The sequence below is a fragment of the Oncorhynchus kisutch genome, linkage group LG14 (genome assembly GCF_002021735.2).
Source record: "Oncorhynchus kisutch isolate 150728-3 linkage group LG14, Okis_V2, whole genome shotgun sequence".
NCBI lineage: Eukaryota > Metazoa > Chordata > Actinopteri > Salmoniformes > Salmonidae > Oncorhynchus > Oncorhynchus kisutch.
In genome coordinates, this window is record NC_034187.2 from 19763999 (window position 1) to 19778985 (window position 14987).

A 14987-nucleotide genomic window follows, 5' to 3' on the forward strand; every position below is an offset into this window, starting at 1 on the left:
CTCCCATCTCCACAGAAGAGCTCTGTCAGAGTGATCATCAGGTTTCTTGGTCAACTCCCTAAGGGACTTCTCCAATTGCTCAGTTTTGCCGGGAAGCCTGCTCAAGGAAGAGTCTTGATGGTTCCAAACTTCTTCGATTTAAGAATTGAAGCCAAACTGCAGGAATTTTTTGGTACCCTTTCCCATACCTGTGCCTGGACACAATCCTGTCTTGGAGCTCTACAGACAATTCCTTTGACCTCGTGGCATGCACAGTCAACTGTGCGTCTTAAATAGACAGGTGTGTGCGAGCTTTTCCAAATCATGTCCAATCAATTGAATTTACCACAGGTTCACTCCAATCAAGTTGTAGAAACGTCAAGGATAAATCGATGAAAACAGAATGCACCCGTGCTCAATTGAGTCTCATAGCAAAGGGTTTGAATAATTTGACGCATATCTTAAAATCAAACATTTGTCATAAGATAGACACCCAAATCTTGGAAATCAGCTTTTGTTTTACCACTGATGGTAGTGATGGTGGTAAATTGGATAATTATCAGCCCATCTCTAAGCTCTCCTGTTTGGCTAAAATTCTAGTCATTGGTGAAAAAGCAACTACAATCTTTAACTGTTAACACTAATAATCAATCTGGCTTCAGACCTAAACACAGTACTACTACGGCCACTGTACGTGTTGTAAATTATATTACTAATACTCGAGATAGAAAGTACTGTGCCGCCTTGTTCATACTTATCGAAAGCTTGTGACACTGTAGACCATGCCACTAAACTTAAGACTTGTCCATTTTAAATATTTAAGCGATTTTTATTTTTGTAACGCTTGCAACTGTTTCGGGTAATGCAAGTTCTTGTGCTGTTAGGGCAATAACCCATGTGTAAATGTAATCTATTGCTGTATTATCTGTGATCGTTTTGTTTGTCTTATGTAGTTTCTTAATCATTGTACCTAAATTGTATACGCAGGGACAAGCTGTAAGAGACCTTGGTCTCAGTCTGTGTTCCTTGTTGAAATAGAAGTATAAAGGTAATATGTTTGCAAAAATTCATAACCTGTTTTTGCTTTATCATAGGGTATTGTGTATAGATTGCTGATTAAAATCATTTTATCCATTTTAGAATAAGGCTGTAATGTAACAAAGTGTGAAAAAAGTAAAGGGGACCGAACATTTTCCAAAGGCACTATGTCTGGAGCATCATGCGTCACGTATCCATTCTAAAAAGGGTACCGGTCTGCCAGAGGGTGTCCACCAATTATATAATAACAGGCTTTTAAATCAGTTAACCTAAAACCATATACATTGAATATGCATGTGGTTTAAGTAGTTCTGCATCATAACCAACAAGTAGCATTTAATTACCATTAGGCTATAAGAAATCATTCAGATGTGAGCCATTAATGACAAGAATATGACCATTTTTTTTCTTCTTTTAATTGATGCTTAGATTTCATTTGATTTTATTTTTTTACATTACTTTCCAAAACAAGTGTCATGCACAATGCAAAGCTAGACATTGCAGTCAGACTGAGGCTTTGGATGAATAAAAAAAGCTGCATGTTACACTTCTTCAACATTACACTACTACCCTATACCTTAACACTGGAGTCAAAGAAAACACATCCTCTTCACATTGCACCTGTTTAGGAACAATTAAAAAAAAAAATAAATCAAATAAAATAAATCTAGGTAGAATAAGTCCAGACCCCAGCGCAGCAGGGCTGTCAACTGAATGGGGACTAGAGAAAGAAAGATTTGATTAAAAACCCACATTGTTCCAAGAAATACACTAAGGCAGTTAAGTTTCCCTACCCTGTGGAACTCCATTTATGGAAATCCACAACATTTCACTTATGAAAATGTATTTATCAAAAGGATAAACAAAACTAAGCATGACAGAACCAACTTTCAACTTTTAACGTCTTTTTTCCTTCCTATCAGACTTGCGATCCCGGTCACTGCGAGAGGACATTTTCCCTGACCGGCAGCCCTCAGAGCTGGTCCTCTTCCTGTCAGACTTAGAGCCCTTCTCTTTGGAACCTTTGGATTCACGACCACTGGCCATGGACGACTTCTGGCTCTTGTCACCACCTCCCTTCTTCCTCTCGGACGGCTTCCTCCTGTGCTTCCTGTCCTTCCTCCCCCGGCTGCGGCTCCTACTAGAGGAGCTGGAAGAGGAGCTGCCGCTGGAGGAGCTGCTCCTGCTGGAGGAGCCGCTAGAGGAGCCGGAGCTCCCGCTGGATGAGGAGCCAGAAGAGCTACTTGAGGAGCTACTGCTGCCACCACCATCTCCCTTGTCCTTTGACTTTCCACGTCCCCTGCTTGATTCCTCGATCAGAGGCTCCAGCTCCTTGGGGGCAGCATCATACTGGGCAGGCTGGACATCAACAGTCTGCTTCATTGCACCTTGATCAGCCTCTTGGCTCTGCTCTGTTGTGAGAGGCTCTGTTCCAGCCTCCAGCAGGGGGATCTGAACCTCAGGGGCTATAGATGCTCCATCAGAGACTTCCAGACTAGGGTTGGGCTCTGAGAGCAGGGGTATGGACACTTCTGTATGTGGCTCTTCATCTTCAGTTGGTTGCATTTCAAAGCTTTTCTCCTGGTCGTCTGACACAGCTGTGGGGTCCTGATTCTGAAGCGGCTTATTTTCCTTTTCTACCTTAACCTGTTGCTGCTGTTCTGATTCCTTCTCATTATCTACCTCTGCCCCACCTATTACCAAACTATTCTCCATCTTCTTATCCTGATCCCCGACCTGCCATTCAGCCTCCCTCACCACTGCAGTAACCTCCATCTGCTCTTCCACCTCTCTGAACTCTATTATTCTAATGTCTTGACCATTTTCCTCATTCTCCCCCTTCTTAGGTGCCTGCTCCCTGACTTTCTCTCCTGGCTTTTTCTTTCTGTCCTCCTTACACTTTACACCCACATCCCCCTCTAGTGTTGCCTCGTCCTCCATCTCCACATTAAACCGATTACCTGTCGCTTTGACTACCTGACCCGTGGGCTTACCCTCCTCTTGTTCTTCTTTCTTCAGGTCCTTACCCAGAGCGTTGTCCCTCAGAGACTGGCGTCGAGGCCGAGCCTCCATCTTATTCAGATACTCGGCAAACGCCTCGCATCTCTCCTCAAACATAACTGGAAACAGGGATAAAACAAAAACAGATTCAGTGACAGACAACGCAAACCAAGGACGTGTATTATTGCCACTTGTCGAGTGCAGAGGAATGGCTAAAGGCACAATTGCTTACCATTCATTTTTTTCTGCGACTCATCAAAGAGCTTCTGAGTGGCTGAGCACATCCTCCCAGGCAGATAGAATATGGGTGGCTTGGTCTTTGTGCGGATGTACTTGACAATTTTTGTATTGTGCTCATTCCACTCCTCTTGCTAGAATACAAAAAAGTTAATGAGCACAGAATCTCCTCATTGACATGTGGGGAAAAACACATGAGGGTTTAATTTCATCTTACTGCAATGTTCCTACTGGTTTAACATTTCCTTTGTTTTTCTAAGGCTACACCATAAACAATAAGATTGAATATTGCTTTCAAGAAAGGTCCTTACCAAGTGAGCAAGCTCCACTTTCTGTTCCAACAGTTTTAGCTCTGTCTGCTTGGCACGCCTCTCATCAAAGAGCTCTCGTCTTTCGCCCTCTACTTTCTTGCGTTCTTGTTCAGCTTGAACTTCCAATTTCTGTTCAATCTCAATGCGTTTCTTTTGCTAAGACGAGATAAAACATTAAACAAAAATGAATTTCCCATTGGGAAATATTCCAAACTATAGCTTAATGGCTGGAATCATTTTCACCAAGCATAAAGCTAAGGCCAATTTTTATGCATTTACAGTATTCGAACAGCAGTGATTCGTTTTATTGATGCACATATTGGAGTAAAGTGTTATCCCTACCCTATCTGTTGCCACATTAGATTCCTGCTTAAATTTCTGTAACGTTCCCATCAACAGGCCAAACATGCGTCGATTCCTATAGGGAAAAAGAAGCAAAAGCAATGACTAGCATGATAACAGTTAGATGATTTATTGGAAATAGAAAAGTTCAATTTAGCACATGCTCTTACCCAGAGCAACTTAAGAGGCAGAATTAGGGTAAAGTGACTTACTCAAGGGCACAGATTAGCACTTAGTCGGCTAAGGGATTCGAACCAGCGACCTTTCGGTTACTGGCGCTCTTAATCACTAGGCTACCTGACACCCACTTATTCCTTACACATACGTAATGATGCATTACCTTTGTTTTCCCCTCTCATCCATGGTCTGATCCTGAATCAGGTCTCGACGTGTACGCTCCTTGGAGGTAGCTACTACTGATGACTGCAACGCTGGCTATGTATGGAGAATGGCAAGCAGGGAGTTAAAACATTGAGGGAAAGATTAGACATTCAGTATACAATGATTTACCTTCTTGACATCGTCATCATCCTCAGCGTCACTGTCATGGCGTGAATCTCTCCTCGCTCGCTGGTCACCGGCCAGCCTATACAATATGAAATAGAAATCTGTTTGAATACCACCAGGTGTAGGTAATTAAAAATGTAAAATAACTTTATTTTACTAGGAAAGTCAGTTAAGAACAAATTCTTATTTTCAATGACGGCCTAGGAACAGTGGGTTAACTGCCTGTTCAGGGGCAGAACGACAGATTTTGTACCTTGTCAGCTCGGGGATTTGAACTTGCAACCTTTCGGTTACTAGTCCAATGCTCTAACCACTAGGCTACCCTGCCACCCTAATGTCGTTGTAGGAGAGCACCCTGACGATTCATTGACACCACATGGAAGTGACTGCAATAAGTGTAAGTGTGTAAGGAGGAATGGCAGCCTACCAAGTGAAAGTTGGCTTCTTGCACATCTCCATCTATTTGGGCTCTATGTCTATTTTTTTTACTTGTCCGGGCATCCATCTTTGGTACAGTAGCTAACTGATTGCCACCGATTTTTTTAAAGCCAACTACTTGACCAGGCTTTAGAGGGAGAGAAGCAAAAATGACTTCATTTAAATATGAGGGAATTCTCTTTCAGGGATATTAACCCAGCATAACATCCAAAAATACCACAACACTTCACCCATGCACACATACAGCTTATGCTGTCACGGAGCTGATGGCACGGGAAAGTTTGCGCCCAGAACCAGTTGATATCCAATTGACAGACCACTCAAGACAGTGTGGACAGGCAGAGTAGAAAGATGACTAAAATGAAAGACAACCTGAACCAAATTCCACACAAAGCAAATATGATTGAGGATATTTATTTTCTGTGTATTTTCTGACAATTTCTTCTTATTGTAATTATTTAAAAATGAGCCAACGGCTGGCTAAAGGAAACGCAACTACACTCCCTAAACAAATCACAATCAGAAAGACCAAGCTCTAAGGCCAGGGAGAAAGCCCCCTGCAGTAATGGATAGCAGATTCATGCTGAAAACCAAACAGGCCCGGCTATATACCCTACATTGCATGTGATTTTTTGCTGTGAAGGTGTATCCAAGGCTGAAAAACATTGATGCAATTCTCTGTCAAGGGTGAGATCTGAACCGCAGTCTTCAGCTCAGGAAACCAACCAAAACAGTAGTAAAGGTATCCCGATTTACTTAGAGGCACGTCAATAGAGCAAAAATGATTTTGAAGTTGCAGGCAGAGACATCACTTGAGAACTCACTTCTGTCATCATGAAGTGCTTTGAGTAGCCAAGGATCATATGACCACCTTACCAGCCACCCTAGACCCACTTCCGTTTGCATACCACCCCAACAGGTCCACAGATGATGCAATCGCCATCACACTGCTCTTACCCATCTGGACAAAAGGATTCAACACCATAGTATCCTCCAAATACATCATCAAGCTGGGGGCCCTCGGTCACAACCCCTCCCTGTGCAATCGAGTCCTGGACTTCCTGACGGGCCGCCCCCAGGTGGTGATGGTAGGAAACAGCATCTCCACTTAACTGATCCGCAACACTGGGGCCCCACATGGGTGCGTGCTCAGCCCCCTCCTGTACTCCCTGTTCACCCATGACTGTGGCCATGCATGCATCCAACTTAATCCTCAAGTTTGCAGACGACACAACAGTAGTGGCCTTGATCACCAACAATGCGACAGCCTACAGGGAGGAGGTGAGGGCACTCTGAGTGTGGTGTCAAGAAAACAACCTCTCACACAAAGTTAACAAAAAGGAGATGATCCTGGACTTCAGGAAACAGCAGAGGGAGCGCCCCCCCCCCTAGCCACATCAAAGGGACAGCAGTGGTGAAGGTGGAAAGTTAAGTTCCTGGGCGTACACATCACAGACAAACTGAAATGGTCCACCCAACAACGCCTCAACCTCAAGAGGCTAAAGAAATTTGTCTCCTCACCTAAAACCCTGACTAACTTTTACAGATCCACAATCAAGAGCATCCTGTCAGGCTGTATGACAGCCTGGTACAGCAACTGCAAGGCTATCCAGAGAGTGGTGCGGTCTGTACAGCACATCATCTGGGGGCAAACTACCTACCCTCCATGACACCTTCAGCACCCAATGACAAAGGCCGAAAAGATCATCAAGAACAATAACCACCCAAGCCACTGCCTGTTCACCCCACTATCACCCAGAAGGCAAAGTCAGTACAGGTGCATCAAAGCTGGGGCCAAGAGACAAAAAAAAAATCTCTCGACCATCAGACTGCTAAACAGCAATCACTAACAGAGGCTGCTGCCTACATTGAGACCAATCACTGGCCACTTTATTAAGTGGATCATTAGTCACTTCATACAATGCACTTAAATGTATACATATCTTACATTACTCATATCACATATTACTCATATCACACTATTTTATACCCTCTATTGCACCTTGCCTATGCCTCTCAGCCATATACTTACATCTACATATTCACCCCTTTACATGGGGTAGTTGGGGGATTGTTTGATTACTTGTTACATATTACTGCACTGTCGGAACTAGAAGCACAAGCATCTCGTTACACTCAAATTATCATCTGCTAACCATGCGACAAGTCATTTGATTTGAGCAGAGGGAGTACCACTCATTTTTGCTGCAGCAGGAAAAGGGCCAGATCTATAGATTATTCTAACCTCAGAAGGGCCACTTCAATGTCCCTCTGTTTAGCTGGGGGTCCTCCAGGTCCTCCACCAATGTCGGAGAGTCCACGTCTGTAGACAAGTATGAATGTTACATAAAGCTCTGACAGAGGTATTGACACCAACTGATGGAAAGTAAGGCTAAATGTTTTACCTCAACAAGTTGATTCCTCGTCCCCTACCTCCAACACCTGGGATGGTTGGCCTTCTAGCTTGGCCAGGTCTGAAAGAAAGGTAGAGAGATTAGTTACTTCTTATGATTTAGCTGTAACATACATAGATGGACCAGAGCTGTAGTCATAGCTAGCGATAGATTTGAGAAAACCTAGCTAGCTGACGTTATATAGGGGTGTTAATCCATTTGGAATGGAGATAGACAATAAATCCGCGTGGAAAAGCTAACTACCGTTACTTCTACTCCGATAAGTCTGGACATGAAACTGAATCGAAACTAGCCAACTCGTGGCTAGTACAGTTATTAATTAGCAAGCTAACGTTAATGGGAGAATAAAACGTAACTGACAAGGACTGAGTAAGTTAACTTGCTAGCAGAAAAAATATAATATTACTACTAATCTCGCTAATTTAACGTTACTACGCCAGTTCAACAATAATGAATGGGCAACCGCAACCACCAAGCTGTCACCTACCGGTAAGTAAAAACTCCAGTAAGCCATTTAAGTATATGTACTTCCATTTAACTAGACAACTACCACAAGGCCGATTCGATTATATAGCACGCACCCTGGTTGTCCACGAGAATGGGAGATGCCATTTTTTTCTTGGGACTGGCGTATTGCTAGATAACGTTAGACGAATAAAGGCTGACACATAGAATACAATGTTGCGTTTCAAAATGCAGTATGTCTTACCTCAATTCATTAGGATCCCGGCCAGTTAATTTACGGATATTATCGTCTACATTTTTCAAACTCTCTTTAGCTTTCTCAAGCTGGGCTTGCAAAGAACCTACTGCCACCGCCATCTTAGCTAACTAACAAGATTTCCTCTCACAGGTCGCTCGCCGCAATGCATCATGGGGGGTGATAAACGCGTTTCACTACGTTGATTGACAACTCAAATGCCCAATTGGCAAATTCATTAGCGTAGTTAAACGCACACGTCCATAAATTGTGGGTTACTGTTTTCCGAAATCCTTGGGACATCCCCACCCCAACCATTTGCAATGTTTACTGCAATGGGGGTAAGGACGTCCCAAGGATTCCAGAAAGCAATGACCATAAATGTGAGCATTCTCCAATCGCCACATGTCCAGTATTTTCTTGACGATAATCAAATGTTTTCTTTGGGCGAAATCGTTTGCATGGCACGGTGCCCCGGGACCATTCCATTGGTCCTTAAGTGAAATCTCCACCCGGACACCGGTCCATGCAAAACGAACTTGCCCATTGATTCTGACTCGGTCCTGTATATTGTTTAATTAGGTCACATGACCTTGATTTGACGCTTTTTCATCTAACTGTCCCGTTTTCTTTTGGTCAGCAGCACCATCCTCAGACACTTTTACTTTTGGTCCAATTCTCATTTTTGTAAAATACTTAAAATAAAATACTTAAAATAAAGGCTATAATTAATAATGTCACATTATTAACCAAAACACAGGGCCCTAATGATGACAAATAATAATAGTAATTTGGTTGTTTTGATCCTAAAGTTACACCACAGAAAAGTGGCATTTAAAACATCTGGTTACTAAAACACTCCTTCAGAACAATGGATTTATGTGTATGTCTGATGTCCGTATGGCATACAGTTTTTCTTTAAGGTACATAGCAGTGGTGGGCTTGTAAAGATGAAAACACAACAATTGTGAAAGCAAACATTTTATTTAATTCCAACAATAGCAGAAGTTGAATACTAACTATAATAGAAAAAAAACTGTCCAATTTCACCATTTATTGGGTACATTTTCTTCACAAATCACCACAGTGCAACTTCCCATGGATCCCAAATCTGAGCATGATGATGGGTTCATAGAGCTACAGTTCATGGTGTGATCAGTTTCAGCCTCAAATCGTGGATTTCACCACATTAACCCATTTAGTCCTCCTTATCGGCCAAGTCGTTCTGATCAAAGTACCTATGTAAAAAAAAATATATATATATATATATATATATATATATATGATTATCAAACGACAAGTTTTCCTGGCTGTGAGTTTTTGTGAAGTCAAATAACGTAGCTTACCTAGCAACAAGGCAGATCATCAAGTTTAGAGGAGACAACCTTTCATCTTCCTGGCTTTCCTGTAATGGTAAAGAAATAAAAAAGTAAGAATGACTATCATACCCTGTTCATCCTTATCAAACATTTGAGCATCTGCTGTATTTGAACATTTGAATTTTACCCATAAGGAAGTTGGTTTGTAACCTCTCATCTCAACATCCATTAATACCAGCCACTATATCATCCTACCAGATTGGCCCGCACTTCAGAACTCCGTCTGGCCAGCTGTCTTATTAGGGAATGTGCTTCAGGGAGAAGAGGTTTCTCAAGGCAAGCCAGCAGTGCATACAGCCATCTTCCCTAGAGAAGTTGAACACATATTAGCCATGAAAGCATCATGGTTGGGGTCAATTCCATTTAAAATTCCAGTCAATTCAGAAAGTAAACTGAAATTCAAAAGTCAATTCCAAATTCTCTTCAATGCTTTTTCATTAGAGGCAATTTGGAATTGGGTTTACTTTCTGAATTTACTGGAATAGATATGAAATTGACCCCAAACATGGAAAGTATTAAAAATGCCAAATTGTGTTGATGACATTAAAGAAACTGAACTTACCAACTGCGGGACAAACTCTCTCTCTTCAAACCAGTTTATCAAGTACTCCAAAACTGCAGAGATTGTGGCCTAGTAGGGAAGATATAATTGAGTGTCAAACACGAGTACCGTCATTGAAGTCATGATTAGAAGCATCAACTGATGAGGGAGGATTGCAGTGAGTGCCATGTCAATGCTGTGAAAACACTCACCTGATTTAATCTGCTCACTATACTAAGGAAAGGTGGAAAACCAACCTGGTGAAACAAGTGGTTAAATATCAGACGCGTGATTAATGGCAAACTCTTTATACAAAAATGTTACATGATGTATATTATCTATGGTCAGATATTTCCACTATAACAAGGGTTCTTAAAGGGGAACTCTCAATCCCAATTTCAGCATTTGCCCAAAACCTTCAAATAATAAAAAATAAAATGCATTCAGATGAGAAGTTGTGGGGGGGGGTCAGTCAACCAAACAATAGACTGTTCTCTCTGCTACCGCACAGCAAACGGTACCAGAGCACCAAGTCTAGGTCCAAAAGGCTCTTTAACAGCTTCTACCCCCAAGCCATAAGACTGCTGAACAATTAATCAAATTATTTTACACTGCTGCTACTCACTGTTTATTATCTATGCTTAGTCACTTTACCCCTACCTAAATGTACAAATTACCTCGACTAACCTGTACTCCTGCACATTGACTCAGTACCGGTACCCCCTGTATATAGGCTCCCGAGTGGCACAGCGGTCTAAGGCACTGCATCGCAGTGCAAGAGGTGTCACTATAGTACCTGGTTCGATTCCAGGCTGTATCACATCTGGCCGTGATTGGGAGACCCATAGGGCGGCTCACAATTGGCTCAGTGTCGTCCGGATTTGGCCGGAGTAGGCCGTCATTGGAGATAAGAATTTGTTCTTAACTGACTTGCCTAGTTAAATAAAGGTTAAATGTATATTTTTTATGTTTAAAAAAATATAGCCTCGGTATTGTTATTTTTTTGTGTTACTTTGTATTTTATTTTTTACTTTAGTTTATTTAGTAAATACTTTAACTATTTCTTGAACTGCATTGTTGGTTAATACCTGTTGTATTCGGCTCATGTGAAAAATACAATTTGAACTGTGTCATAGGAGCACCACCAATCAGTCATCACAACTGAGGGAAAAAAACAAATACTTTGACATGACCACCACTGTCATCTATTTCTTGTTACGATGGATGTAGACACGAATATAAATGTATAATCCTCATAGCCTACATGTTTTTTTCTCGTAAAAGTAGTGTATAAAATGGTAAGCAAAAACATTGAATTTGGTCATGTGCGGAAATGTGCCTTACTGCATTTTGAATTTGGTGTAAGGTCGTAGTTTAGTCATGGAAGTATCATTCAAAATATATTGGCACACTCCACTTAGCAAGACCATTGCCAAATTAGTCAAACTTTCACCTGCTTTTATAGTAAGCCTTGAGGTGGAACCCCCCAGCACATCTTGAAGGGAGTGTATTTCATACCAACCCCTCCCTTGAGGTGGGACCACCCAGCACATCTAGAAGGGAATGTATTTCATACCAAACCCTCCCTTGACATGACGTAGAGGCACCTTCTCAAGGTGCCTCTACATCACGATTTCAATGGTAGAGTTGAACCGCTATGGGGAAAGAGATAGATTTACTGCTAAACTATTTCACTTTTGCAACAAACTGTCAAAAATGAAGACAATAAATGACGTATGACTATACTATACTCCAAAACATCTGGTTTTCAATTAAATAAATGTTTTTTCATTAAAGTTACTCTTTCAACTTTTCAGCTCGAGCCCCAAATGAGAAATGTACCATCCTCCCATGACCCAAATCGTCCTCCCATGACCAAAATTAAGAAAAAATAGTGTGAGACTATAGATGTATTCTCATAACTCGTGACCCACTGCTCACATGCCCAGGGCCCGCTTTGGGTCTGGACCCATAGTTTAAGAAACCTGGTCTAAAAGATTACCTTCACATAATCAAGGCCTCGATCTTCAGCACCAGGGTCAATGGGAGGGGAGTTCAAATAAAAAAATTCGCCCAGGCAGAACTTTTTCCATTGTTCCTCCGCGTCCTGTTTTGGCTGGAGATAGACAAAACACATAGTTAGAGAGTGTATGTTGTATTTTACAATTCACTTTTACCAATAACAACAACAAAAAATCATAATCACCATTAACACATTGTCATCCAATGCATGAGCACTCCAGTGTTGTCTATGCTTACTGATACTCTGCAAGTAGTAAAACATGATCAGAATAACTCACTTCAACCCAACGTGACAAATAAATTGAAATGTATAGGGGATAATACAATCTATAGATACCTGTCTTATTTCTGAGAAGTTGCTGACTTGCTGTCGCTGCCATTTTAAACTCGGCGAAAATCCTTGAGGAGCAGCTTGGCAACCTGTGAGCTACCAAATAAAAGTTGACAAGAAATTATACATACATAGTCAGATAGACTGTCTGTCTCTTTAGTTACATTTTATTTGTGGCAGTGGCCTACCTATATGGTGAAACTTACCGACACGTTCACTGATTGTTTCTTTCTCAATTTCTTTGGATCAATCTTCGCCACCACAACATCAGGACAGAGAGACGCCTCTAATCTGAAAAAAAGAGAAAGGCAGCGTATTTTTTTTATTACATGAATGCGTGTTTCCTGGGAATATGCGTGAAAACTATGAAAAGACAGTGCTATGCGGGACTTACTGAACCTGTCTCAAATACTCCTGGGGATTTCTTGGAGGCTCGTTTAGATTGAAGTCTTCGCCAGTGTCGCATGTTTCCACAGGCAGAAGCCTGGGCATCAGTTCCTCCACATCGGATTTCATGCTGAAACTTGCTCAGTGTCGGATTGATATACTGTTAGATTAACAGGCAACTAATGACACTTGTATTTACTACTGTACTTCTGTTATCACGTTATAAAGGTTGTTTTGTTGGATAAGGACACAAGTCTCACATCAAAATAAACTTTGACGCCATTTTGTTTCAAGTGCGAATCATGACGCGTTTAGAATGTGCCCGTTGCCATGGTGATTTAAAGATAACGCTACATGTGTATTTTGGCATTCCAAATTCCACAGGTCAAGGTCTACAACATCATTTTCCACGCGTTGCTTTCCAACATAATGACCAATAACCTATCGTTTTTACAACTAAATATACTACGCCATAATTACTGTACAAATAATTAAAATCACCTGAAGGGAGATACTTCTCCAAAAAACATTGATTGTTTGTATTGCTTATAGATCAGCCCTTGCCTTGGTAAATTAAATCGTTCTTGTTGCAAGCACTGTTGCCACGTTAATCATTACTCCTCAGTTCCCTTGTATCTTGATTCCCTCCTCATTTAGCCATTGAAACACGTTTACTTGTTGAGATGTGACTGCAACAACTTGAAGGCAATGTTCATTTGGCACAATGGAATTCAACGCAACATGACTATTCAACTTGGAACACCATTTCACCACAGTTTTTTAACTACCCAGTTTCACTGTGGACCATTCTACATGACTGGACTTTCCAGGGTCGATATGGCTGCTTCACAGATATACATTTGGACATTTACTATTTTCCTTTTTCCAACTCTAACTTGGGGATTGCTGTCTGACTTCAAAATTTGTGGCGACTCTGAATGTGAAAGTAAGTAGATAACAAGAAAATAAATGGTTAGGCTATGTGCAGCACATATTACAAATTAATTATTCATACATTACCTTATGTGGCTTTGTGTGTATAGGCTTGCTGAGTCAGGTCAGGGCCACAAGAGATCACAGAGGAAAGGATTGTAGATTCCTGAACTTCAAAAAAGGGGATGTGATATTTGTTTACCACAAACTCTCTGGCAAAAGAGATGATTTATGGGCAGGAAGTGTAAGTGTTTTTTTTGTCACTGAAATCACATTGAATAACATATATTTTGTTGTTTGTTTGTTCTGCAATAATGTTTTGTGCCCTATGCTGTATTTCAGATTGATAGACGATTTGGTTATTTCCCAAAAGACGCTGTGAAAGTTGATGAAATTTATGCAAACACAGAGAAAGAAGTGGCCACACAGGTAATTTTTCCACTTTAGTACTCTATTAATTTTAGGCCTACTTAATGTATGGTTATACATGTGTATTGAAGGGTGAATAAGCAGTGCTTTAAATTATTTTGTTAAACACATTCTGTTAATTAAAGGTACTCTTATGTTCCTTTTAGAAACAAGACTTCTTCTGCATAGATGAGTATGGCTCATTAATTGATAATGACTCCAGTGAGTGGGACAATGAAGAAAATCTAGTTTCAGAATATCAGGAAATCGCAGCCAATGATGCTCAGGATTCTAAAACTTCCAAAGATGCCTTTCTGTCCCAAAGTTTTGCACAGAGCAGTGATGAAACAGGAAACAAAGATGCCATTCAGGTTGTAATGGAAGACTTCTCTGATGATACCCAACCTGAACCTAGCGAACAAGATGGGTCTCAGTGGATTGGCTCTACAGTAACTGGATGGCTTAGTTTAGGTGGTGAAAACCCTGATGATAATCCCAAAGAAGACAACCCAGAACAAGAGTATTTCAGGAGCAGGAAACTTGCTTTGGACATTGATGCGAACCAATTGAAGGAAGAGAAGAAAAATGCTGAAAACTCTGGCTGGTTTGGAGATGGACTGACTAGCGCCTTTGGTTTTGGTCAAAAAGCTCCAGAGGAGGAGAAGCCCATTGAAAAGGAAGTGGAAGAGCAACCCCCACCCTCTAACTCCTGGCTGAATATTGGCATTAGAGATGTTTTACATTTTGGTCAATCTAATCAGGATAAGGTTGAAGAGAGAATTGAAGCAGCAGGCAGAGATGAATCGACAGGCACAATAGACCCACAGGACCTTGGCACAAGTCAGTCTCATCATGATGCCACAGTGGAGCAAATAAAAGAAACAGAGCACCAGAGAGATGATACCCCTGGTAAGAAGGCAGAGAGAACAGAGACACACCCCTCAAAACCTGTTAAGGATTATAACCAAGAGGACCGTCATAGTCAGGAAGAAGATGGTGAGTTAAGAAAAGAGGAAGAT

At 41.3% G+C, this 14987-nt stretch overlaps 3 protein-coding genes across 5 annotated transcripts in view; 1 reads left to right on the forward strand and 2 right to left on the reverse strand.

The window, feature by feature from the left end:
• Positions 1–1411: 1411 nt before the first annotated feature.
• On the reverse strand, positions 1412–8140 carry LOC109904213 (pinin-like). The gene is made up of 9 exons (XM_020501423.2): positions 7977–8140; positions 7259–7327; positions 7099–7176; positions 4419–4494; positions 4249–4343; positions 3909–3984; positions 3567–3722; positions 3251–3389; positions 1412–3137 (listed from the first exon to the last, which is right to left on the reverse strand). Exons 1-9 carry the CDS (start codon positions 8087–8089, stop codon positions 1915–1917), a joined length of 2025 nt encoding a protein of 674 aa, XP_020357012.1. The 5' UTR covers positions 8090–8140; the 3' UTR covers positions 1412–1914.
• Positions 8141–8932: 792 nt separating this feature from the next.
• gemin2 (gem (nuclear organelle) associated protein 2) lies at positions 8933–13759 on the reverse strand. Its single transcript, XM_020501422.2, has 11 exons — positions 13648–13759; positions 12635–12763; positions 12447–12531; positions 12247–12336; positions 12094–12153; positions 11890–12003; positions 10100–10144; positions 9909–9977; positions 9542–9652; positions 9314–9372; positions 8933–9205 (listed from the first exon to the last, which is right to left on the reverse strand). The coding sequence occupies exons 2-11, from the start codon at positions 12754–12756 to the stop codon at positions 9166–9168; spliced, it is 795 nt and encodes a 264-aa protein (XP_020357011.1). The 5' UTR covers positions 12757–12763; positions 13648–13759; the 3' UTR covers positions 8933–9165.
• The window catches only part of mia2 (MIA SH3 domain ER export factor 2), a 29704-nt gene continuing 28012 nt past the window's right edge, over positions 13296–14987 (forward strand). For 2 of the 3 annotated variants that reach the window (XM_031787992.1, XM_031787993.1), the window contains exons 1-4: positions 13296–13573; positions 13671–13804; positions 13903–13989; positions 14136–14964. In XM_031787992.1, the coding sequence (XP_031643852.1) occupies positions 13336–13573; positions 13671–13804; positions 13903–13989; positions 14136–14964 (1288 nt within the window). In that variant the 5' untranslated portion in view covers positions 13296–13335. The remainder of the gene's footprint in view (positions 13574–13670; positions 13805–13902; positions 13990–14135; positions 14965–14987) is intronic. The other variant, XM_031787994.1, reaches the window with a different exon arrangement.

Coding starts and splice junctions, on each gene's coding strand:
- LOC109904213 (XM_020501423.2), bottom strand. CDS start 8,089: ATGGCGGTGGCAGTAGGTTCTTTGCAAGCCCAGCTTGAGAAAGCTAAA. Junction 4,344..4,418: donor ATGATGACGATGTCAAGAAG/GTAAATCATTGT, acceptor CTCCATACATAG/CCAGCGTTGCAGTCATCAGT. Junction 3,138..3,250: donor GTCGCAGAAAAAAATGAATG/GTAAGCAATTGT, acceptor CCCTGTTTCCAG/TTATGTTTGAGGAGAGATGC.
- gemin2 (XM_020501422.2), bottom strand. CDS start 12,756: ATGAAATCCGATGTGGAGGAACTGATGCCCAGGCTTCTGCCTGTGGAA. Junction 12,337..12,446: donor AACAATCAGTGAACGTGTCG/GTAAGTTTCACC, acceptor TTTATTTGGTAG/CTCACAGGTTGCCAAGCTGC. Junction 9,978..10,099: donor TAGTGAGCAGATTAAATCAG/GTGAGTGTTTTC, acceptor CTTCCCTACTAG/GCCACAATCTCTGCAGTTTT.